The sequence below is a fragment of the Cydia fagiglandana genome, chromosome 15 (genome assembly GCF_963556715.1).
Source record: "Cydia fagiglandana chromosome 15, ilCydFagi1.1, whole genome shotgun sequence".
Taxonomy (NCBI): domain Eukaryota; kingdom Metazoa; phylum Arthropoda; class Insecta; order Lepidoptera; family Tortricidae; genus Cydia; species Cydia fagiglandana.
The window spans coordinates 603,097-629,316 of record NC_085946.1 but is presented as its reverse complement, the minus strand read 5'-3'; the positions used below and the strand labels follow the sequence as shown (position 1 = coordinate 629,316).

General features: G+C 39.3%; 2 protein-coding genes across 3 annotated transcripts in view; one reads left to right on the top strand and one right to left on the bottom strand.

Annotated features, from left to right (window-relative positions):
• LOC134671186 (forkhead box protein N3-like) overlaps nucleotides 1–11,314 on the bottom strand; it is a 31,335-nt gene extending 20,021 nt beyond the window's left edge. Inside the window, exons 1-2 of the mRNA XM_063528971.1 lie at nucleotides 11,200–11,314; nucleotides 1,384–1,595 (exon numbers count right to left, since the gene is read on the bottom strand). Of these exons, the coding sequence (XP_063385041.1) occupies nucleotides 1,384–1,595 (212 nt within the window). The 5' untranslated portion in view covers nucleotides 11,200–11,314. The remainder of the gene's footprint in view (nucleotides 1–1,383; nucleotides 1,596–11,199) is intronic.
• Nucleotides 11,315–13,100: 1,786 nt separating this feature from the next.
• LOC134671165 (hypoxia up-regulated protein 1) overlaps nucleotides 13,101–26,220 on the top strand; it is a 36,020-nt gene continuing 22,900 nt past the window's right edge. For both annotated transcript variants that reach the window (XR_010099194.1, XM_063528939.1), the window contains exons 1-6: nucleotides 13,101–13,284; nucleotides 13,398–13,714; nucleotides 14,551–14,693; nucleotides 15,129–15,289; nucleotides 18,315–18,469; nucleotides 19,105–19,315. Coding sequence is in view for 1 of the 2 variants with exons in the window: in XM_063528939.1 (XP_063385009.1) it covers nucleotides 13,270–13,284; nucleotides 13,398–13,714; nucleotides 14,551–14,693; nucleotides 15,129–15,289; nucleotides 18,315–18,469; nucleotides 19,105–19,315 (1,002 nt within the window). In the remaining variant the exon portion in view is untranslated. The remainder of the gene's footprint in view (nucleotides 13,285–13,397; nucleotides 13,715–14,550; nucleotides 14,694–15,128; nucleotides 15,290–18,314; nucleotides 18,470–19,104; nucleotides 19,316–26,220) is intronic.

Below are 26,220 nucleotides of genomic sequence, written 5' to 3'. Positions count from 1 at the left end.
AAACGAGTGCCTGCGACGCCTCCTAGGAATTTACTGGCCACGAACCATCTCAATCGTCAGACTGGCAGATGCCTGACCATCGGAAACCCACAGGACAAGAAATCCTTGTAAGGAAATCGCGTAGGATCGGACGCGCGCTCTACAGAGACTGGATAACCACCTATCCAAGCGATGTGGATTGACAATTAGAGATGTAGTGCGAGGCCTCGACCAGATGAGAAGGAGACTGGCTCAACTGGTCTCGGATGTTTTTTTAAATACTTTCTGAGTGTCCAAAAGAATTGCCAGCAAATGTTTGCACTGAGTCTTAAATTCACGCAATGAACTGTACATGTACATATAAATTATATACAAAAACAGTTATTTCTGACTAGGTGTATATCACTAGCTGTGTCCCACTTGTCACGGTCGAGCTACGGTTATTTATAACTATAAGCAGATCACGGTCAATTCTCTTTGATGAACTTGATCAGATTGTGGCAATGGGCGAAATAATGATAAGGAGTGATAATTCTAACATAACAAGTTGTTAGTGGATTGTACAAACAGCAACACAATAACTGTCCATCGGTGGACCTTATGCCTTTTGTAATAAGGTTTACGAACTGTCAGGTAACAGTGTGGGCGATGGTATGAGTTAGGAGTGCGTAAAACGAACTATTTTATGGGCTTAAGTTTTCGTTACGTATGTCAATATCCTCCTAGCTCAAATGGTTATTTAATATGCACTTACACTATGGAATGTCCATTTAGCTAGAACCCTAAATGGCTCAACAATGACGGAGCGTGACTGTACCTATTACCTAATACCTGACGTTTCAGACAAGACAGACAAAATGATAAGCGTACGTCGACGAACGACAAGAAAATAATTACCTATAGGGATTCGGGATGATAGAAGTTCCGAAATGTCACGTGAAAGTTTCGAACATTATCTAAGTTTCGAGTAGTGTTTTCTTCCAACGATTGTTACGATTATCTTAGCCAGGGCTGGACAAGACAATATGAAGGGCGGAATGATACGGATAAGCAGAAGTTCTATACACCGGTCTACAAGCATTGTATATTATACACTGGTCTTCCGTGTGACATATCGTGACATTCATTTGTCACTTATAATTTGGTCATGAGATATGTTATCGCGCGGGCGCCGCGCGGCTATCTGATAGTAAGACTCGAATCACAGTAGTTTTACAGGAATTAAATAGTAAATTATCATTGTCATTTCAGCCGCGACAAATCCACTGATGGACAAAAGACCTTTGAGGATCTTGGCAAATTTAGATCTCCCGATTAAAGGATTCGGAACGGAATCTTATAGGTATGCGCCCGCTAGACGCCACGTGGTGGCGCCATCTGGTTATGAAAATACACAACACTCACGCCGGCTGTGAAACTTCATGATCACTGTCGCTGGCGTCCTCTATATCGTCGAAGTTGTCTATAACCCTCCCGGAGACCTCGAGCCGCCGCAGACTGCGCCCGCTAGACGCCACGTGTCGCGCGATCTGTCGGATGAGGCGGCGCGGGAGGGGCAGGGAGGCGCGGGCCGCGCGCGCAGGTGAGCCTCCGCGCTCGCCACGCATTGGCGCCATCTGTTGACAAAAAATTGTGATCTTTAATTTGTTTATTACTCTTTCCATAATTATGTATAGACAAAACAGTGGATAACTGGTTCATGGTGATTAAGAGGCGTAAAGCTAGGAAATTAGAAGGAAACAAAAGACGTACGCCGCGCGAAACTTGCGACGGGAGATTTGGCCGTCACGCGGGTTTTTGCATTCTATGTCAATAACCAATAACTCTAAAAATATACTTCTGTTTAAAATTTTGCTTGTCAAATCCCTCGGCTATATGACTAATTATTTTATACTAAAGTTATACTGCTATAGTATGCAGGGTAACTATATACAAGTGAAAATAAATGAAAAATAGATGTTTCTTTTTTTTACCGAGCCAACTTTAACCTTTTAAGGTTTTGGTTGGAATCTGTCCTTGCAAATGTATATTTTCCGTATGCATTTTTTCATGGGATTATTTTCCTTTGATTAAAATGTGTAAATGTAAATATTCAATATTTAAAGAACTATTAGGGGTCTTAAGAAGAGTCTGCTGCGTAATTTTTCTACTCTTTACGACAACGCTGCTACGCAGACGTCTTTGATAAGATAAACACGTCAGAAAGTTATTCAATGCGGTTTTTATATATCTACCTATCTTTGCCTAGTAACAATGTCAGATTAGTAACAAGTATTTGGGAAAGAAAATTGTATTTTATCTAAGATTAGGTAGTACGCATTCTAGGCAAGAATATCTGGAAAATAGTACTTATAGGTATATAAGTGACATGTAAGCCGAGCTCGCCAGTGAGACACGACTGTTCACGTCCACCGACCATTTTTTGTCCTTCTCATTTGCATACAGTGCAACAGAGAGCTTGTTAACGTTGACGGTTTAGCTATAATTATATCACGAAATATTTCAGAGGTTGCTATGGATCTCGATTATCTGTTTTGAATGACGGAGCAATACTTAGCAATCATGGTACATCAAAGATTTTTTCCGGCGTAGTTATAAGGGCCTGACGCGAGACAAGGGCAAAACTTGACCTCCAGAACAATAGACGATTTAAGTACAAACGTACACAATTCGGTGTTCATTAAAATAGGCCTTATCGTTTTGTAATAAGGTTTGGGTGGCCAGTCAACTCACTTAACTGTGACTACGAGAGTACAATTTTAATGGCTTACGCATCAAATCTATTACTGTGACGTACAAACAATTTAGGCATTGTCTATCTATATTTCGCTGGTCACTGAAGTTGATATGTTTGACTATTAAGCAGACTATTTCTATGTATGGTAAATACATAAATACAGATTTAACACTGAGCCCAGTATTTACAAACAGCAACACCTAACTGCCCATCGGTGGACCTTATGCCTTTTGTAATAAGGTTTACGAGCTGTCAGTCAACAGTGTGGGCGATGGTACTTCCGCGTTCCGCGTGACTTCAATATAATTCTTTAAGACAACACATATCGAAATACTTGTAGATAACGAAAATGCGCAATTATGTTATATTTGTTACCCAAGGGACTGTTAGCAAAATCGCGTTCGTTTGGCGTGTGGGCGAAGGGTGGAGTATTCGAACGTGCCTAAAGGTGCTGATAGACTTAAGCATTCTCGCGAACAGAACAATGTACTAGCGTAACCTGCGAATGCTTGATTTTCTGCTCGAGTGAACACCTTTAAGGTGCGGGGGTGTTGAGCAATCACTTGTAATGAGACTAATGAATATCCTAGCGAATGGTAGGTTTGTTACGGCTGAAATCTGACGAGCATTTAGCCAAACCTTCTATTGAAAGAACAAACAATTCGCTTCCAACATGCAAGCAGCAATACTCTTGTTTCGCCGTCGCGCCGACGATCCCACCTACTCGCTCATTTACTGAAAAAATCGACGGACATAATATATTGAAAATCGTTTCTAGCATTTTTAGAAACATATTCACGTAGGCAACACTAAAAGAATACCCTAAATTCTTACGGCCCTGGATAATTCCTACTTTGCACACTGACAAATGTTGTCTGTGGTCGCGACTGCATGCACCTTAAGCTTAATTAGCCCTTTCCATTAGCGCGTATTCATTTCAACATTGCAATGTCACGGTAGACATTTTTGAACGATATTCGGCTTACGTAAACGCTACGGTTTTATCTCATTATCGTATAATATCGTATCGCGGCCTTGGCGTAGCGGCTAAATGCGCGGTGGCGTCTCCGCGCGTCGCTGACACAGTGACCGGGCTATTGTTTGACTAAAGTTGTCGCGAGCCGACTCCACCACGACTAAAGTTGTATCAGTGGTATTTCACTGAATTTATTGGGCGCGTTTTTTTTTTGCTAATGTGTCCCACTGCTGGGCAAAGGCCTCTCCCTTTGTCTTTCACGACTCCCGACATCGCGCCTGCTCTGGCCAGTTACTGAGAAAGGTATCTAGGCAGCGAACTGATATACATGGAAGTATTCTGTCCGCTCAGTTATGACCCAACGTAAACTATTCGATTGCAGGCGGTGCTTACAAACTGTTTGATTCGCAAGTTCAGTTCGACCGAGATGACAGTCAGTGACGGATGGCTAAATAAATTGATTTATAAAAACAATAACGTTTTTATGTAATTAAAAATGTCTTCATGTGTCGTGAAGTGGTGCAGAAGTTATTTTAGTTCATACTAAGGACAGTGGAATCACTTTTCACTTGTAGTAAACAGATAACTTCAGTAAAATTTGGAATAAACATGACGATTTATTTTCAATACTACCGTGCTAGGCTAAAACGTAACAACTGCATACGACTTTCATAACAACATACGACTTTTTAAATTGCGAGGATAATAGGGATGGTGTTATGCCCAATAAAGTAGACGATTTTATTAACTTGTGTTTAGTTTAGGTATTTTCTATATATGTAATTATAAATGTAGTAATAAATTCCTTCTTACAGATTTGTATTTTCCTTTTTTATTTCATGAGATGGAGCTATAAAAAAACTACCTAGTTATTTCAAATTAATAATCAAATTTGGTATTGTCATTTTACATTACTTTCCATTCAGATTCGCACAAGATGCTATTCGCAGAGAACTATGGAAAAAGCTGTCCAATTAGAGAGATGAAATTGAGTGGATGCCTGTCAAGATATCTAGAATATGTTCTATTCACGAGATATACCCGTGAGATAATCATACCCGGTCTCCTATATGTAGATACATTTTTTTCTATCGCGCTTTCACTGGATTAATTTAACAAATACACACATTATCTGAAAATGTTGATCATTTGAATCCACCCTCTACGTCTACTGTCACATATATGTAAGTTCTCTCTCAAGCCATTTCCGTCAGTAGAAAAGAGCGGCAAATTTAGAAAATGTAAGCGCGCGAATGGCTGTGGTCCCATACAAAATTTTAATTTTGCACTTTTTTTTCTAATGACAAACTTGCTTGACCGGCTATATACATATAAAATATTTCCATTGGAACTGGAAGTGGGGATTTATTGTGACTCCGCCTGTTTTAATATTTTTGACCCGATTCGTGTACCCATGTAAATTTTGCAGACTGTATAGCCAGTCCGATTTCTAAGATCAAGTTCGCCATACATTTACTTACTTTATCTTAGAAAAACGGACAGACTATACTTGAACGTAACTTCGCACTGCCATACAAATTGATACTAAAATATACAAAATACTTATTATAGCGGAATACATTTATACAACAATGATATATTTACTTATGTTGAGTTAGTCTGTCATTTCATAACAACATTTTAACTAGTTATCTTTTAATCTGCATTAAATTATTATACGTGAATTATTTGACTGGTTCTTCAATGTATGGCATAAACCTATCCCTGTCCAAGTCATATTCTAATCAAATATGAGCCGCGAACTCTCAGCGGCCAGTACGTACAGCAAGAAGGTTATTAGCGGATTAATGTCGCTGATTGGTAGTTATTGACATTATATGCATTTCATCTACACTTAGCTATGTACCATTAGTATAATAAAGACGACTATTATTTCGTTTACCAGCTTTGATTACAGGCTCTGTAAGCGCGTCGTCTTATTTGAATGTAGGCGTAATTGTGTATGTGTGCTAATTGGGCCCGAGAATTTGAACGGTAATGTTCCTAAAGGCGGTTTCCATACTAAATATATGCGTTCACTGTATCTAGGTCATCCCGCCATATTCGTCTAGGCCTGCCGCGTCCGCGCTCTCCTTCTGGCATCCACTTGGTAGCCACACTAGCCCATCTGTCTGGATGCATGCGACAGACGTGACCGGCCCAGTCCCATTTGAGCCTAGCAGTCTTCTCTCCGACGCGCGTCTTGGGCGCGTTTGGTTCATGAAATATCCATCAAGCAGCATCAAGGCAGTAGCATTAGTAGCTTTTTGATGAGCCCGGCCATGCTATGCTACATAAGATTTTTTTACTTCGTATTAAAATGAACATACATCAGCGCCTCGCGCACACGACGCGATACACAGAATGTCCCATACAATTTTGATGCGTGTACATCGTGGTCACGTGCCCGTTGCGTACCGTGGCAGGCGTGGCTCACTCCGCGATTTCGTCGCTTTGCTACAGATAGCTAACGCCTGTCGCCACCTAGCGGCCATATCTGTGCTGATCGTGACAGACGCATTTTGTTAGAGCGTGAGTCTTCTGTACCTAGTACTATTATTTATTCTGTGACCGTGGGCTTAGCGTTACCAACCGTACTAATATATGTATTATATACTATAGTATTGTACGGGTCCTTAGCCCTTACGATGGGAAAATATAAGAAGCTCTAAGAGCAGAGAGAGTAATTAGACTTAGACGCGTCTCACATGATTTTAGATCCCAATGTTGGTTGGTTCACGATTTTTTTCAGATGACCTGACAGTTGACTTCCTTGGCCAAACATAAAATATGGGTAAAGACAAATGTGTATCACGAGCATACTTTTTGCTTATTTTAAACCTTCTTCACAGTACTATATTTTCTTTTAATGTATGATGCACGACATTTTTTATATGTGTAGCAAAATCTCATCCAAAAAAGGTGGCAACCCTAATAAAAATAGGCTTATCTTCAGTCACTCAGGTGGGAATCCTGGGAGTACCCTAAGGATGTATACAGACTGCAATAAAATAGCAGTTTCAGCCGGTAGTTATGTATGAATATAACCTATTTTAATATAATATCATTGGTAATGTAACGTAACAAGTTCTTATATTAAAAACGCAGATTGTTTATAGATATAATACTCGTTTTTGCGTCACCCAGTAACGGCTACGAGAATAAACAAAGCTTTACTTGCGTCGCATCCACTTGTTTGATTCCGTGATCGAATGAAGGGGTCAAAAAGCTTAGCGTTTGACTCTTTAGGGTTCCACACTTCAAAAGGAAAATATGGAACCCTTATAGGATTACTCGTGCGTCTACTGGTCACGCAGAGTTAGCTTGGTCCGACTCTGTATTTTTTCTTATAATTTCATAACATCCCTATGCAATTAACGCTACATATTTACAAGGTAGCAATTGTAGAGGGTAGTGCAATTACGTAAAGTATTTATAATTAGCAAATTGCAGCCTTGGAAATATACCTGGAGGAAATATAATCGTTAGTTTTGTAACACGTCAACAGCGAATATTAAAATAAAAATATGACAAATAGCGAAAGAGAAACTAAGGGGAATATCTAGGAATATGACTAATATAGACGCCAATGTAAGTTATTATTTGGATTAACAGAAAATTTTAATTTATCTTTATCAACACAAATCTTTATAATCATTATTCATGTTATTTTATTAATTAATCGTACCCAAAAAATAAAATACAAACTAAAACAGTATGATCAACACGTTTTTATATTTGTAAAACACGAAAAACCGGCTCCGTACTTCCACGGAGGACAAACAACACAAACAAACACGTATCAAATCAAAATAAACATTGATTGTGTTGCTTATTAGCTTCAATGCCTAGTTACATCACGTTTGGGCCATGCCAAGTTCCAAATGTTTGTGGGAATATAATGCAAGTATAAATAAACTACAATTAATAGGTCAGTTATAGCACAATCAATTGAAGTACTTCACTATCACGTACTAAGTACTTCATTGTTCATATTAATTGATTTAATGAAACCATACATTACTACTTTATGAATTTTATGATTGAACTCATGACGCCAACTAGTAGGTGGAGTCCGTGGAGTATAGCCAGTATAGGTAAGGTAGGCTGGCATCATACGTTTTGAATGGATGAACAGATATTGATTGATTTTTTATTTTTGCAACTTGATCTAGAATTTTGTTAAGAAAATAATTTAACTATTGGTTTCACGTTTCACTTAAACAATAAATTTTTTTACTTTAACTAATAATGCCTACTAATGGCTTAAAGTATATTACTTATACACAGATATTAATTTCCTTTTAAATATTTCATAGCTATGGAAAAGAGCATTAATCTAGTGTCTCCAAAAATTATACATAAGTACATGTCTTTAGCAATAGTAGGAAACCTTAGCAATGACAAACTGACAAACTACTAAATCTTACATTTTTAGGTAATCTCCTAGTAAGCAGCTTAGTGAATTCCATTTTGTAATATCGGTTTTCACGAAATTAGAAACGCCATTTAACTTTATAGCTTATACTCAAACCATAAGGTAACTTTTGCAACCTAGGTTTAGAGTGACAGGACAGTGTATTGGGCTAGCAACAACCAGGATCAGTAGTCAGTGTAAAGTAAGGACGCTAAGCACGCAAAATTTCGTACATTGACCCGCCTGTGCATATCTCTATCGCACGCACGTAATCGTTCCTTTACACGATGGGCCAGCGCCGGCCACTCCAAGGAACGCAGCCATGTGGTAGAATGAGATAGCAATATCACTTGCTCCCTCTAACGCATAAATGCGTCCCTTGGAGTGGCTGGCGCTGGCCCATCGTGTAGAGGAGTCAAACATGAAATTATATTTTTTTCTTTAACTACGTACTATTTCGAAATTGTGGAGCAAACATGATTTTAACCTGCAACATGCCCCTCTTACTTGGAAAGATAAGTTGTAATTGTAACTACAGTAGGTACAAAACAAAAAAAAAAGTTATTTACAGTCAAGTGTAAAAGTATGGGTGCATACAACTTACTCAAAAATATGTCCCATAGTTCTTAATTCGTTGACATAAGAGCTATGGGACATATTTTTGAGTATGATGACTGTACCAATGTGTGTATTATGTTATTCATGTAATAATAAACAATGACATCATATTTATGTTGTAATCTCAGAGCTCTCAGACTTTGATTTGCTAGCAAGGGATGAAAAACAAATGCTATAAAGCCTGAAATATTTAAAGTGCAAAAACTATTTAGGTAGGTTAATTATTACTAGACATTCATTGGATAGGTGCAACAATATGTGTACAAAGGTAAACCTGGTAAAACTTGAGAATAACAAGTTAACAAATCATCGGTTTTTCCTTAAGTGTGTAATTTATTTCCCTTCCCTTATTTACTTTGTATATTTGACACTAAAGTAAAATTAACAAACATGGTGCAGTCAACGGCAAAAATATGGGTGTACAAATCATTTCAAAAATATGTCCCATAACTCTTATGTCAGTGAATTAAGAACTATGGGACATATTTTTGAGTAAGTTGTCTACACCCATATTTTTACCGTTGACTGTGCCAAATGAATTAGAGTCCAGCTAACTTTGAACTGATTTGAATAAATCAAAGTGAGGGTGTAATTTTAGATGTCATATTAGAAATTTGACATTGCCACACATGACATTGATGTACAGTTAGCTTGGTCCAAAACTATTCAATAATTATGAGTACCAGTTACTCTGGAAGGAAAGACCAAACCCCATGGGGGAATCAGACCAGATTATTGTAAAGAAAACTATTCAAAAATGTCTGGCCTTAAGTTTAATCCTAAAACCAAGCTGAATTTTAAGTTAGTTATATTTTAACATAGGTTTGAAATACTATCTAGGTATGTAATATTATCTACTTGACAGTTGTCTGTAATAAAACTTTGGCTAATTAGGTACTTACAATGGTTTAGAGTGAAATGCCAAAAATAGCATAACCACAAGCATAACCGAAAAAAATATAAACAGTTGAATGACCACTTGATGAGGACACATCAGCGGTTTACGCTGACAAGCTTTGAATGGTCTTTAGATCCAATTATGAATACTTTGATTACTTTGTATATTCTAAATTTCTAATACTAAAGTGTAGCCAATAGGGACAATAATTTGGTTTATTTAAATGTCAATATTTGTAATAGTTTCATAACTAATTATAAATTTTATTTAGGGCAAGTCACCTAGGCATTTATTGACCTGATAAGCGAGGTTGGATGTAGATACTGAAATATTTGTATAAAAGATATTTTTTTGGTATTATCACATGAAAAACTATTTTATTGTATTAATATAAGACATATCTTGACTAATTACATAAATCTTTTAGGTAAATGGCATATCTTTCTGGTTATATAGCTTCACTAAACAGATATTCAAATTATCTTTCTTATAAGATTATGCAGTGGCCTTGGTATGACAGATAAAATAGAAACGAAAAAGATATATTTTGTACATAGATGTGATGCCAACTAAGTTTAGATATAATATTTTAATTTTATTTGACAATTCAACTTTTTAAGTTTGAACTCTGAGAAATCTGCATGGTAATTACCTATGAAGACAGTGTAGAGGAAACTAGAGCATTGCCTCACAGTGACAATTAAATTTAGAACACATCAAGGAAGTGTTAACTGTAAACTAGGTCACACAAAGGTCTAGTGCTATAATTAGATAGCATTTGTCACAGGATAGTGAACCATTACTGCAGCAAAATACTATACATACCTACCTATAACACTACATAATGATTCCACCATAACACATCAAGGTCACATGATCAAGATAAACAACAGGTAAATTATGCAAACAATAATACTCACTGCTTCTTAACTGGCAGAATGGCACAAATCAAAGTCCACTGAATTAAAAATTAAGCTGACCATAGGGCAGCTAATTTTGTTATGATTACCACTCCCTAGCAACGCGCGTATTACATGCAACTGTGGGGGGTGGTGATATAACAAGCTTGGTGAACTGTTTATGGGGCAGCAGCGTCAACAGCGTTGCTAGGAGACAGGGGTTGCGCGCTGCGCGACCGCGTGCTCGCTGCGTCGTGTCCGACGTGGAAGCGCCGCGTGCATTGCACGTGCGGGCTACGACGCGACGCTAAGGGCCGTTACATAACGCAGGGACGCGAGCTCGCGGACCACCCGCCCCGAGGACAACAATCCACCGACACGCGTTCCATTTATAGCAGGAGCCCGCGACCGACTCCCGAACTATCCCGACGCTCCTCATGCGTCCCAACACATTTTTAGAACCGCATGTAAACGATACTGCGCGCTCAACACGAGACCGTCGCGAATCTGCCCGGTGCAACGTGATACCTAGATATTTTCTTCTGATTCAGGGAACAAAATACGAAATGCGTAATAATAAATTCCTTAAGGAAACGATGTCATCGGCGCGCGACCACTTGGTGATTCCAAGAAACGCGTTCCTTATTAGAGAGTATGTGGGCGAAATGCACTCACCTTTTAGATGAATCTTTTGAAACACACAAATTAGAACTAACAACATAAACTATGAAGCAGCATTCCGCGTCCTCCGAGCTCGTAATCAACACCCAATCAAACCATAAACTAAAGAGTAACCTACATATAAACATATGATTTGTATTTTCATGTTCGGATACATGTACCAAGACCACTGTCAAGTCTAATTTGACATTGCGTGACAGTCTCTTTGACATTTTGACGTTATTTTTTACTATAGTTGGTCAAGCAGATCTCATCAGTAGAAAAAGCCGGCAAATTTGATTTGACAAGATTTGCTTGACCATCTATAGATGGTCAAGCAAATCTTGTCAGTAGAAAAAGGCGCGAAATTCAAATTTTCTATGAGACGATATCCCTTCGCACTACATTTTTCAAATTTGCCGCCTTTTTCTACTGACAAGATCTGCTTGACCAAGTATATATACTTTTGTGTATTTTTTTTTTAAAAACCATAAGAACATTTTTGCTTCACTTTCACCCTTCCTTGCGTAATTGTGTGACATTAAGTGATAGAGGGATTTCAAAATTTAATTCACTCTACTGAAACACACTTGTCAATAGAAAAGGTGCGAAATACAAATAAATGTTCTTTGGCAAGTTAAAACTTCGTGTCGACATTTTTTAAATTTGCCGCCTTATTCTACTCACAAGGTCGCTGTGCCAGAGTATAAATAACTATAGTCTGGCAAACCAATTTTGTCAGTAGGTAAACGCGGCAAATTAAAAATAAACCCCTTAAATGTTGTAACATCTCTTTTTGTAACCATGGTGCCATAAATGATTGATTGATTGATTAAAACAGAAACGTCTTACTGAAAACGAAAAATAAGTACGATTTTGTTTAAAAAATAAAGTAACAAAACATAATCACAATCGTCTCTCTTAAGCCTCCTCCACACTCGTGCGCGAATCGCGGCGCGAAGCCGCGAACGCGAGTGTGGCGTCGATTTTCGCAGACAGCGAAATCGACTCCACACTCGCGTTCGCGGCTTCGCCCGCGATTCACGCGCATAGTCTGGAGGGGGCTTTATAGTCTATCCAAGCTAAATCCGCTGCAATGCCTTTTACGTTTAAAAGTGTGTAACATCAAATTTTCATAAACAATTAAACTTTGACTTTTCATCCTTTTTCCTTGTAAAGTAGTAAGACAAGGATGGCATCGCTGCAGACTTTTCTTAGTCTAACTCTATAAATATAAAGTAAAGTTGGTCAAGCAGATCTTGTCAGTAGAAAAAGGCGGCAAATTTGAAGAAAGGGATATCGTCTCATAGTAAATTTTATTTTTGCGCCTTTTTCTACTAGCAAGATTTGCTTGACCATCTATATCTTAAGCCTCCTCCACACTCGTGCGCGAATCGCGGCTTCGCCCGCGATTCACGCGCATAGTCTGGAGGGGGCTTTAGGCAAGGCAACGGCGGCTTGTTTAACTGCGTCATTTACATTACATTACAGTCAGTATCCGAACTTGGTGTCCATGACAACATTTTGTAAATCAATCAAAAAAATATTTTTAAGGGATTCAAGCTAATATTTCACATAATTTATTTTTTATTAGCTAAGCATCGGTTAGCTAGTTTCCACCAATAAAAGAAAATAGAATTAGAAAGTTACATTATTGGGTAAAATAAAATACTAATGGCAACATTACTGCAGTTATCTTTTTAATAACAAATCGAACGAAGGCAAAGGAATATTCCAGAATGCTTAACATTACGCTTAAAAAATAAGAATTTACCAATACCGCATTCATAATTACTTACCAATATAAATCAATAAACAGAAAGGATATTTGTTGTTATTTTTCAAATTACTTTATGCCTGAAACTTAGATCTTTGAATTCCATTTTGACAATGTGGCTGAATAGGCTGGCAACTTTAGTTCGACCAAAAAGAAGAAAACACGTTAAACTTGACGTGGACGAAAGCAGCTGGCCTATTTTAGAAAGAAGTTCAGCGGCACAATGCGTAAAAGATTTAATTCTGCTGTATAATAAGTGATTAATCGTGGTGAAATTTAGGGGGCTGATGTTAAATTAGTAAAATAACATGGCCTTAAAACATGTAAGTGCATACTTCACTCAGCACAATCAAAAATTCAAGACAACTTAATGCGTGTAATCGCTGATGTTTCTGGTGTTTGCCCTTCTCGTCAATTGTAGCTTGGTATTTTACAGAAAATGTATGGAGTGTGGAGTTTGATGGTGCTGGCAGCGCTGTGGAGTCCGTCTGCGGACGGTGCTGCGGTGATATCTATCGATTTGGGCTCGGAATGGTTGAAAGTCGGGATCGTGTCACCGGGGGTGCCGATGGAGATAGTGTTGAACAAGGAGTCGAAGAGGAAAACGCCGGCGGTCGTGGCGTTCAGAGACGGCGTGCGGACGTTCGGAGAAGACGCCGTGACTGTCGGCGTGAGGTTCCCGAAGAATTCTTATAAGTACCTTCTGGATCTTCTTGGAAAGTCGTATGATCACCCGCTCGTGCAGGCTTACAAGTGAGTGACTGACATTTTGTACATTTCTCATTGGTAAGGTTAGTTTTTGCCATTGGCTGATAGACAACTAGTTTGGATAGGTTACTTTGGGGCAGAGTTCAGTGACCTTACATGACTTGCATACTTAATTTCTGACTTTCGATTGTTACTTTCGGGACACTAATTTCCTATTCTATTTCTTTAGCCAATATTGTTGTTAATGTTACTGAAGACACTTCTATTTTATGCAGGTCTGGATTTCTGCCTAGGCCAATAAGGCCCGTGCTCCTCCTATGGTGGCCCCCCTAAATTCTAAGTGCCATATCAAGTGCCTAGGGACCCTAGGTCTCTAAATCTGGGCCTTATTGCATGACGAATTAAAGACATGTTGATGAACATGAACTATAATTTTCATTACATTTCATTTTGTTACTAAGGGTGGTGTTCCACCTGTCCAATTTCTTGGTCCAATGTCATTGCGTCTCACTCTCTCATTAAACAAAATGTGAGACAATCTACACATTGGACAGATGGTATACAAACCCTAAGTAACTCATTTTTATAATGCCTAGTAAACTTTGGTACTTTTTAGTTTTGAATAGTTAACACTTTCCCTGATAATAACAGAACTAGGAGTTGTTACAAGTACCCCACCTTTTGATGTGCTATCAGCAAATGAGTTAATACCAATTTTCATATAAGCTATATTTCTATACTTTCCGTTGTCTAATCTGTTTCTTATGGCTACCTATTGGCTGTTAACAAACACAATATTTCAATAGAAACAGTAAAAATGTATACTTTAAAATGACTTAGTAGATACATCCTTTAAACTGTAACTTTTTCATCAATTACAGGGAGCGCTTCCCCTATTACGAGATTGTGGAGTCAGCGAGAGGGACTCCCGAGTTTGTCCATGATGAGAACACAAGGTTCACACCCGAGGAGCTGGTCGCTCAGTTCTTGGCGAAGGCTAAGGACTTTGCTGAGATCAATCACGGTGAGTCTAACTTAAGTATTTCCAAGAGCTTGTAGACTTGTTGAATTTCTTTTACGTTAATTCCAAGGGTGCATTCTTAAGCTTAAATCAAGTAACTTTCACAAAGACACTGGTATTCTAATTAAGCTAACAGAAAAAAAAACATGGTGTATCTAAACTATAACTTTCTATTTTTACTAGCAGTTATTTAACTTGCGTTGAATGTTTGTATGTAAATTGTCTTCAAAATTTGCAGAATTTTTTTTCCCCTAGCATATTTATCTAATACTAGTGACAATGCGGTATTATGTTGTCATCTATCAAACTGAGCCATTCGAACTCTGAACCTTATTATCAAATATGGATTAGTAAGTAGATGACTGTTGAGAGAAAAGTACACTCTATGATATAAGTTTGTATCACAAATGATTGGTAACAAACTTTATTTGTCCTCAGGCCAACAAATTAGCGAGTGTGTCATAACGGTACCTGGCTACTTCAACCAGGCGGAGCGGCGAGCCATGAAGGAGGCGGCCGGTTTAGCGGGGCTCACTGTCTTACAGTTGATCAACGACTACACAGCTATTGGTATCAACTACGGAATCTTCAGGAGGAAGGTGAGATTTATTCTTAGATGGCAAAATTAGGAGGCTACAGCTAATATTTACTCTCTGCATATATCACCCTTGTTTATTAGAGTGACAGAGAGATAGATAAACCAGTAACTTAAGAATGTCTAGAATTATTGTTTTCTATTGTAATTTTTGTCATTCCCAGAAAAAGTTACCACTGTTTGTCAATAGGTGGATTTGAAATGAAATATTGTTTTTTTTAGGGTTCCGTACCTCAAAAGGAAAAAACGGGACCCTTATAGGATCACTCGTGCGTCTGTCTGTCTGTCTGTCCGTCTGTCACAGCCTATTTTCTCCGAAACTACTGGACCAATTAAGTTGAAATTTGGTACACATATGTAAGTTTGTGACCGAAAGACGGACATGACTATTGTAACGTAAACAAATGAATTTTAAACATGGGGGCCACTTTTGGGGGGTAAATGAGAAAATCAAAAACTAAAGTTTTTTAAACTATATCGTTTTACATATCAAATGAAAGAGCTCAATGTGAGAATCTCAAAAATATTTTTTTCATAATTTTAGAATAAACAGTTTAGAAGTAATTCAAGAAAATAGGCAAAAAATGACCATTCCCCCCCCTTTATCTCCAAAACTACTGGGTCTACAATTTAAAAAAAAATACATAAAATAGGTCTACCTATAGATGACAGGGAAACCTATTAGAAATATGTAGTCAAGCGTGAGTCGGACCAATTACTTAGTTTTTGATCCGACCCCTTCACATATATAAAAAAATATATTGTTAAAAATTTAGTAATGTACGGAACCCTTGGAACGCGAGTCCGACTCGCACTTGGCCGGTTTTTTTTTATGAGAGCTCATAGTACAGTACAGGTGCACAAATCATCTCAAAAATATGTCCCATAGCTCTTATGTCAGCGAATTAAGAACTGTGGCACATATTTTAGAATAAGTTGGCTACACCCATATTTTTACAGTAGACTGTACCAAAGCGGTCAGCATATTTTTTTTAACTATACACAGAATGAGCCGACTCGCGAGGAAATTGCCGCGCGACGCGGCTCGTCCTGTAGAACGTGTTATTGAAAACGGATAGTGTTAACTTTTCTCTGAGTGATAGTTTTTTTTTTGTTATAATAATTGGCGAGCTTGTATTACATATTCACAATATAATGTGTTTGCTCAGCTGTTGGGCGCTATTGCAGTTGAAATGTTAAGTACGAGGTTTATTTACTTATTTAAAGTTTTTTGTAAGAAATTAAATACAAATGGAGGACTTAATGCCAGAGCCACTAGTTTATGTAGCCATTACTTCTGTATATGTATTCAGTTTCCTAAGGATGATAAAATGATCTTATGCCTTTTGTACAGTCGCCATCAGATGTATCGCAGCAGACAAGGTGTTCACAATATCTGAACACGCCCTCTAACGCCCTGACAATAGAGACGTGTTCAGATATATGTGAGCGCCTTGACCGCTCCGATATATCTGATGGCGACTGTAATAAGGTCCACCGATGTACAGTTAAGAGTATTGCTGTTTGTACTATTTATGAAGTGGAACAAAATCTATTTTTTTACAAGCTTTTATTTAATTTCACCTGACCGTTCTGTCTGTGTGTAATCAAATCTTGCAAGTTAAATTTGTTCCACTTCCTGGTTTCCGATTGAGCTGAAATTTTGCATACATATGTAAGTCGGGTGACAATGCAATATTATGGTGTCATCAAGCTGATCTGATGATGGAGACCGGAGGTGGTCATAGGAACCCTGTGATAAAACAACGAAACCTAATTGTTTTTGGGGTTCTTAGAATTGTCTCGATAAGTATTAGTTACTTGTGTGAAAAAAATGTACAGTCGGCGATAAAAGCTTGTACCAAAAAAAATTTTTGCCAAAAACTTATTTAACCCTTATCTTGGCATCGTAACACCCGTGATACATGGAACATAAAAAAATCTAGCAGGTTCACTTTATTACTTAACAAAATAATTCTGCTATAGATATGTCGATCTACCCTCCTTTATTATAGCAAAAAATAATACATACAAGTGTCATTGTAAATTAATTAATAATTATCAACATGGCGCCACGGAAACAACAGATCTTGTTTCGTGCTGTAAGTTTTGCACTTATTTCTTAGATTAGTATATATTTTTGCACAATCTACATTTTAATACACTTACTATCTGTTAGTGTATTAGGATTCACATAGTGGTCCCATTTAAAAACATTTAACACATAAAATATTTACATAAAACTATTACGTATCATATTTGATACATTGCCAAGAACTCATAAAAGTACATGTGTATTATATTTAATACATTGCCAAGTTGTCGTCAAAATAGCTGTAGATGATTTATTTTATTTTTAATTTATTATATATTTGTGAGGGGTTGAAATATATGTTTTCAATACGTCATATTAGTCATCATAGTAATTAGTTAGTGAACTTTGTTTTTTTTTTTAAGTAATGGATGTTATTTAACAGTATATTAGGACGCCGTAGCCTTTTTGCTACGCCGTAGCACGTAGCACGGAAAAATATATGAATTGCAAAAAATGGCCCCAAAGTAAAAAAAAACATTTTTTTTTTACTTTCACTTTATTTGTTTACTTTTCATATTTTACTCAACTTTATGCTGACGACTTTTTTGCAACTTTACGGGATCAAATTCTCCGCCCATGTGATCAGGTATTCGTAGATATAATTCATTTTTACAGGTGCAATAGTCATCTGATGCTTTAGATTGCGTTTAATTAGCAATAAATGTTAATTTCTGTTGCATCACATGTTTTATTTTGACTATAATCCACATTTTTCTTTTAAAAAGTACGTAACTATTTTGTCGAGGGATTGGCATTGTATCAAATATGATACATATGATTTTCCGAAACTGGAAAATCCTAGATTTTTTTCCTTATTTTTTAATAGTCTAGTATGCTCAAAAGGTGACGAAAAACTAAAAAAATGTTTATATTTAAGATATTTTGAGTCTTGCCAAGATAAGGGTTAAATTTAATGATACATAATTTTGTTCAGGAAATCAACGAGACTCCATGGCAGGCGCTGTTCTTCGACATGGGCGCGGGCTCCACGAAGGCGGCGCTCGTCGAGTACAAGAACGTCAAGGTCAAGGACCGCGGCTACGTGGAGACGGTGCCGCAACTGCAGGTTTTGGGCGTTGCTTACGACAGGTACAAACATATACTTTATTCGTAAACAAACACATGGGAGAAAGTTCTTAAAAAATAAATAGAGACGAGAAAGTCCCAATGAATGACGTTGGCGACCTCAGCATGACGTAGGCGATTTTCAGCACTGAAAAAAACAAATATATACAAATCATTTATTGATCATCATTTCAGATTTTGAGAAAGCCGAAATACCTTTTTTTTAATTATTTGTGTACTTATTTAAGTAAATATAAGTTTCTCGTCAGCAGCAGAAGTTGCTAAGCGGGCGAGGTGTTCCAAATTCCCTTGACGCGCTCTTACTGTCTTAACAATAAAGTTGCGTCGAGATCATTTGGAACACCTGACCCGCTTAGCAACTATTGCTGCTGACTGTACGAATAACTTAATTTTTTTTCCGAAAGCCGGTTTGTTAATTTCTTGATGAAATACATTGTATCAATAATAAGTATGAAATGAAAATCAAATCAAAAGTAGTAGATTATACAAGGGCATAAAGTAACCCATATTTTCCGATGCAATTGTGGTGGCAAAACTCTTGTGGTTCGAATTAGTATTCGAACCTACTCCATCCTCAGCCCATTTATGATTATGACGCTACCATTCCGATTAGACCATTTATGATGAATGTTTTTCAGAACCCTCGGTGGTTTCGAGATCACCCTCCGCCTCCGCGAGCACCTCATCAAGGCGTGGGAGGCCCAGGGCGGCGGCGACGTGCGGGCCTCGCCTCGGGCCATGGAGAAACTCCTCCGCGAGGCCGAGAGACTCAAGATAGTGCTGTCGGCCAATACTGAGCATTACGCGCAGATCGAGAGCTTGCTGGATGATAAGGATTTTAAACACTTGGTAAGTAACGTTGGAGAATTGTTATTAAAGCATTTAGGCCTCCCCTGATATGGAGGAACTCCTCCGCGCGGCCGAAAGGCTCAAGATAGTGCTGTCGGCAAATACTGAGCATTATTATCAAATGCAAATATTGCGTTGTTTTTTTATGTTTGCTGGTTGAATTAATTTTTAAATGATGACGTATAATGATAAATAGAATAGAATAGATTTATTCGTAAGCACAAACAATCGGAACAGTACATAGTATAAAAGAAAACACAAAATAATATTAAAGTGCCACGAAATGGCCCCATCTCAGCATGTTGCTGGTGGCTTCCAGCGCTGATCTTCCGATGAGACCAATAATTACAGTTATTTGTATTTGATCTTGTTTGGTATCTTATAAATAAAATAGCCTTTTATTTCTTGCAATTATGGCATTTGAATAGTTTTTAAATGAATTAATATTTAGCAAGAACCCCGTCTTCGCAGGTGAAGGCCTCCTCCAGAGTTTTCCACTCATCTCTATCTTGAGCTATTTGCATCCAGTTTTGACCAGCGTAATTTTTTATTTCGTCTTCCCATCTAGTCATAGGTTTTCCTATACCCCGTTTTCCTAGTGGCCCTTTCCATGACGTCACATTTTTGGTCCAACGCTGGTCCGGTTTTCGTGATACATGCCCCGCCCACTTCCATTTTAGTTGTTTGGCGTGTCTAAGCGCGTCTTTGGCCTTTGTTAAGTTTCTTATCTTTTTATGTCTTATTATTTGGATTTTTTTGATGCCGACCATACTACGCTCCATTCCCCTTTGACAAGTTCTTATTTTGTCTTTGACTTTTTTTGTGAACTTCCATGTTTGGCATCCGTAAGTTAGGCCTGGTAGTAGTATCTTATAGTTAGTTAATATTTTCTTTGGGTTGGTGAGGTGAAAAATTTTGTGCTTCATTCGGGGGAAAACTTTATTTAGCTCTCGTGCTTTGCAACTCTCGTAACGTTCAATACTTCATTTATCAAGCCACTCACTATGCTTGTGGTTCAATTTTGGAATCTTTTTTATCATTGAGAATGTTTTTTCGATCGCATCAGTACAGCCCTTCAATTTCAGCCAGAGTGAGACATCGCCCTGGTCTCGTGAGTTTTAGGGCTACGTGAATGGTCCAGGTTTCAAAAGATTTGTCTTAACAAGGACAATAATAATGGTGAAAAAATATTTTGAAAAAGTCAAAAACTCTTTTCGGAAATCACTAAAATGTAGCAAAATGACGTATTTTTTCGGTGTCTTGTCGCACTAAATCGACAATTTATCGAAAACGAAAAGCGATATCGAAAAAAATTAAAAAGCCCTAGAGGTATTGAGTTAGGCTACATTTTGAAAAAAACCGGACCTCTCTATCTCTTACGGCCTAGGCTGTGGCTTATCCTTTATGTAGCGAAATCTCAGGATACCGCAGGAGGCGTGCGCGGCGCGGGACACTATAGAAGTAGGTAGTATGATTGAAGTTTGTTGATTATTGTATAGTAAAAGCTTGATATGTTATTGAAATAAATATAAATTGTTTTATTTTTATATCCAAAATTTTTATTTCTTTCCAAAATTATTTAGATGATTAAATATCTAAGTAAGTGTGCTCGTGAGTGCAGATAGTTACTGACATTGTTTGTTATAGGTAAGTGTGATTTTAACATTTGTTTGCTGAGTGATTAGTGGTGTTGGAGAGTGATTCGATTCTGTGTGAGATCTGTTTAGTGGGAGAGTGTCTAGAAAATTCGGATAGACGTCAGACGTCAAGAGGGTTCGCCTTGGAAAAGAAGGAAGGAACATTCCCGGTCACAATTGATGCAAGTATTAAAATGTAGCGATGTTCGAAATCAAAGATAACTAACAACAATTATCTACGATGATAGCTTCTGTAATTAATTTGTAAGTTTATTTGACTCAGCATTGTTGGTACAACACACAGGAACACTGATTTTGTGCTGTCGGGCAGGCAAGGGAAAAAAGCGCAGACCGAGCGCCCTTATATGTGCAAGCAATAACCACTTGACCATACTACGTCGAGTCACTTCGAAAGATCGCTCAAAAAAAGGACAGTCATAAATTCTTAGATTCCAATGCACTCTAAAAATGCGTTAGTGGTGTGCATTGCAATTTGCGTCAACATAAAACGAGGATCGGTAGGTAACGCGCTAAATTTAATAGTAATTGCAATAGCTCAGAATTCATACGTGGACAACCTAAATACTATACGCGATATAATTCGGTAAAATTTGGTTCAAATCTAAAGTCGTACAACATTCAACCTTATTCAGCCAAATTCAAAAATTACTCGCGTTATTACTTTTCATATTCACACCGCCCATACCCTTATACCTAAGTGGGTATGAATGAAGCACTTAAAGTTACCTCGAAATACAACAACAGCCATTGATAGCTGCAACTTGAAACTCTAGTGATAAGAATTCTTTTCCGACTATAACAACAAAATATTCCCTAATGTAAACAAACGGTAAGACTTGCGTTACTTTAGTCTATCTGTAAAACTCAGTATAAACAATTCCTGCAGATTTAATTATTACAGGATTAATGAAAGAAAAGATAGTTGTATAGTTGAAAGATATATCTTTGTAATACTCTTTTCTTTAATATTTTTCTTTTCGATTATCGTATAATTTTAATTTATATGAATCTTTAAAAATAAAAATTTGAAATAGTACATTTCAATGCAAGTGTGGAAAGTATGTTATTATTTACGAGTCCCGAGATGTCTTTTATGAGCCGTAGGCGAACAAAAGACACGGGACAAGTAAATAATAACACTTTGACACGTACAGTCAGCGTCAGAGAGACGTGACCCCCCTAATAGCAGTATAGAAACTGTACAATAATTTCGTCATCACACGTAATGTTTGCGTAGCTGTGTGGTTTAATAAGCGGACTAAAGATCCTAAGAAACCGGGTTCGAGACCGATCAAAGCATTTAGAGTCTTTTTGGTTTTTTCTTTGTTAGCATACCTGTGTTATTATTTATTAAGTTCAGAACTATTGAAAACTGAATATTTCTACTATAATATCAAATATTATAGTAGAAATAGGAAATTTTTTAATAAAAACAATCTTAAAAACACTGTATTTTATTGGTATTTTATTAACGTTAAGCAATACCCCAGTTTCTTTTTTCGAACTGTCAAAACGATTTGCCGCTGTGGAATTTATATGAAACATTATAAAATGACGTCACGGTCAATTTACCTACTCTTTATTTTATAGTTCTATACGATTTATAAAATAGAAAGTGTGGCTAAAAATAACTTAAGTCTACGCTTCATAATTGTCTTTAATAGTTGTTCACTGGCGAAAGAGTGGACTGTAAAAAATGGGACGATAGGGGAATACTTTAGGGCCGGTTGAGCAAGAAAGTTGTTGTATGCCAAATTAACTTATGAAATTAAATTTAAGTGCGAAATAGTGTGAGACGAAGTTACCTTTGCAATCCGGTGGTTGTGGGTTGAACCGTTGGTCTCTGTTGTGGACTGCTGGTGGTGGTCCGGGCTGCCCTTGTCGCAAGCTAGAGGTAAGCTCAGAACCGTTACCTTCAGTCGGCCAACTTAGACCTAGGTTTTTCCACTGCACAGATGGGCACGGCGTCCTTCGGCTACACAGCACTGATTTTAAATAGTCTAGAGATTGGCAGTAGTGCTTTTAACAAAATTGCGAGAATATTAACGAGAATAGCGAGATGTGATGTGCACTGGTAGTAGTTCTATGACATACTGGCTCTGACAGCTCATGACAGAGCAAGATTTAAATTCGAACCGTGACTTTGGTGTTGCCACAGTATTTACAAAAATATTCCTAAAAATACAAAGCCAAAGCTGAACATTCCGCCCACCAAAATGCATTGTATTTTGACTAAGCGAAAAGGAAACAATAAAGTAAGGTAAGTACGATAATATTAAGTCTAAAACGAAAAAAATGGACAACACAAAGGTAGCGCTCTAAAGCGACTATGCAGGCAGTGGGCACAGTTTGACCACAGGCCGTTTGTACAACCCTATGGCCGTGCGCACAGTGACCACACGACAGATCCCGTCGGATCCGGGGTGTGTGTCGATGATGCGACCCAGGGGCCACTTCATTGGGCTCGTCTGCTCATTCACAACGAGCACTAGTGCACCAATTTGGACGTTGGGTTGCCTATCGTGCCACTTCATCCGCTGGTGGAGGGTATGCATATACTCCTTGGACCATTTGTTCCAGAAGTCCTGGTGCATCTTCTGAAGCAGCTTCCAGCGTTGGAGAGGGCTAACCCGAACGTCTGATAGGTCTTTCTCGGGCACGACAGATAAGGGCTCCGTTGTGAGAAAATGGCCCGGAGTAAGGGCCGATAAGTCGTTAGGATCGGTACTGAGAGGAGTAAGGGGTCTCGAATTAAGAAGAGCCTCGACCTGGGTCAAGATGGTTAGAAACTCTTCGTACGTCAACCTCTGACTACCGATGACTCGAGCCAAATGTGTTTTAACAGCCTTGATACCGGCCTCAGCGAGACCCGAGAAGTGAGGGCTGCCTGGCGGATTGAACTCGAATTTAATCTCGCTATGCGTCGCAGCATCTCCTACAATACGTTGCAAAATATTGCTCGCGCCGACAAAATTCTTCCCCTGGTCGGATACCAACCGGTTACACCGACCACGACGCGCGACGAAGCGGCGAAGCGCGGCAAGAAACGCGTCTGAGGACAGCTCAGTGACGAGCTCCGTGTGTACAGCCTTTGTCGAGGTGCACACGAAAACGCAAATGTAACCCTTGTAGGTCTTGTTACCTCGCCCGCGACCCAGAGCTATGTCAAAAGGTCCCCCGAAATCGACAGCAGCACTCAGGAAAGCTTTGAGCTGGGCTACCCGATAAGACGGCAAGTCGCCCATGAACGGCGCAGGAGCACCGAGTGGTCGAACACGGAAGCATTTCATGCATTTTGACGTGACAGCGTGGATAGCTCGCTTTGGGGACAGTATCCAGAAATGCTGCGCCAGCAAATTATGAAGCGTCTGGACGCCTGGGTGCATGAAACGCTTATGGTACTCGTCGATCAAGAGGGAGGTAAGACGATCGTCGCGAGGTAGCAACAGGGGATGTTTAACATCGAATTCGAGAGAAGCTCGCGACAGGCGTCCGCCCACCCTCAAGAGACCCGCGTCATCGAGGAATGGAGACAATTTCTTAAATGCTTTCGGGAGAAAGTTCGAAAGATTGTTTTTCACTTTCTCGATCTCCGAAGCAAAGTGGTGTTGTTGAACAGAACGCACGAGGAACATAAGCGCCTGTTTAATCTCCAGGGGTGTTAGAGGACCGTCCAACAAGTTGTTGGGCGTCTTCCGATTTCTTACGTTGTGCACGAAACGAAAACAATAGGCGAGGACACGTTGGAGTGTCCTCAGTGCCGAGAACTTATTCACTAAGTTGTCTGTCCACGTCTCCTGCACAGAGACAGTAAGGACAGTCACCTTGCGCTCTTCGTGTAGGACATCCACGTCGACTGATAACGTTGACTTAGGCCAGTCAGACTTGTCCAGCACGAGCCAAGATGGACCCTTCCACCAGTTACTATGGTGGACCAGGTCGTCCGGCAAGAGGCCCCGCGACCCACAGTCGGCAGGGTTGTCGCCAGTCCTCACGTGTCGCCAGCAATCAGGAGCAATAATCTCCTGGATGTGGCTCACGCGGTTAGCCACGAAAGTTTTCCACTTGGAAGGGCAAGACTTTATCCAAGTCAACGCAACGCTAGAGTCAGACCACGCGTACACCTTGTCGATTTTGTGGAGAGGCTCCAGAGCCGTTGCGACCGACTCCACTAGGTCTGCAAGTAGTACCGCGGCCAGCAACTCGAGACGTGGTATAGACAATTTACGCAGGGGTGCCACTCTCGATTTACCACAGACCAACTGGACGTACTGCGTTCCGTCCTCGCCTGACGTTCGAACGTAGACCACCGCGCAAAACCCTCGCTCTGAGGCGTCGCAGAACCCGTGAACTTCGAGCGAGACGAAATCGTTGACCATACGACGCGGGACAGACACGGACCTCAACGAAGGCAGCTGCGCTTTGAACTCTCGCCATTCGGATACAAGGTTCTCTGGCGCGTCGTCATCCCACGAGACACCTGAGACCCACAGCAACTGCATGAGATATTTCGCTAAGAACGTCACAGGTGAGAGAAGGCCTAGAGGGTCAAAGATCCGAGCAATCTCCGAGAGGATGGTACGTTTAGTGCACCGACGATCTTCGACAGCCACTCGAAAGGTGAAGTCGTCTGCCTGAGGTAACCACGAGAGGCCAAGAATTTTTAGTGAGATGTCCCCAATGGAGTTGAACTCCCGAAAGTCTTCAGAATACAAGTCTGAGGAGGGGACACCGTCGAAGAACTCCTGGTGGTTCGACGTCCATTTCCGCAAATGGAAACCGCCAGAAGCTAATATCGTCGACAACTCCGAACGAAGCTTCCGTGCTTCTTCGATAGAATGAGCTCCAGACACCACGTCGTCGACATAGATGTCGCGGTCTAGAACTGCCGAACCGGAAGGGTATTCTTCTCCCGATTGCCTTGCCAACTGAGCAATAGTTCGGAGAGCTTGGTAAGGAGCGGACGAAACGCCGTAAGTAACGGTCAGCAGCCGATAGTCCCGGACAGGCTCATTGACAGACGGACGCCATAGGATACGCTGATATTCAGCATCTTCCGGGGACACTAAAATTTGTCTATACATTTGCTTGACGTCGGCCGTGAAAACAACATTATGCCACCGAAAACGAAGGAGCAAGTGGAAAATGTTATTTTGCAGCTTCTGCCCTGGCAGTAGCGCATCATTTAGCGAGATGCCTCGGCTGTCCTTGGCACTGGCGTCAAAGACGACCCGGAGAGGAGTACTG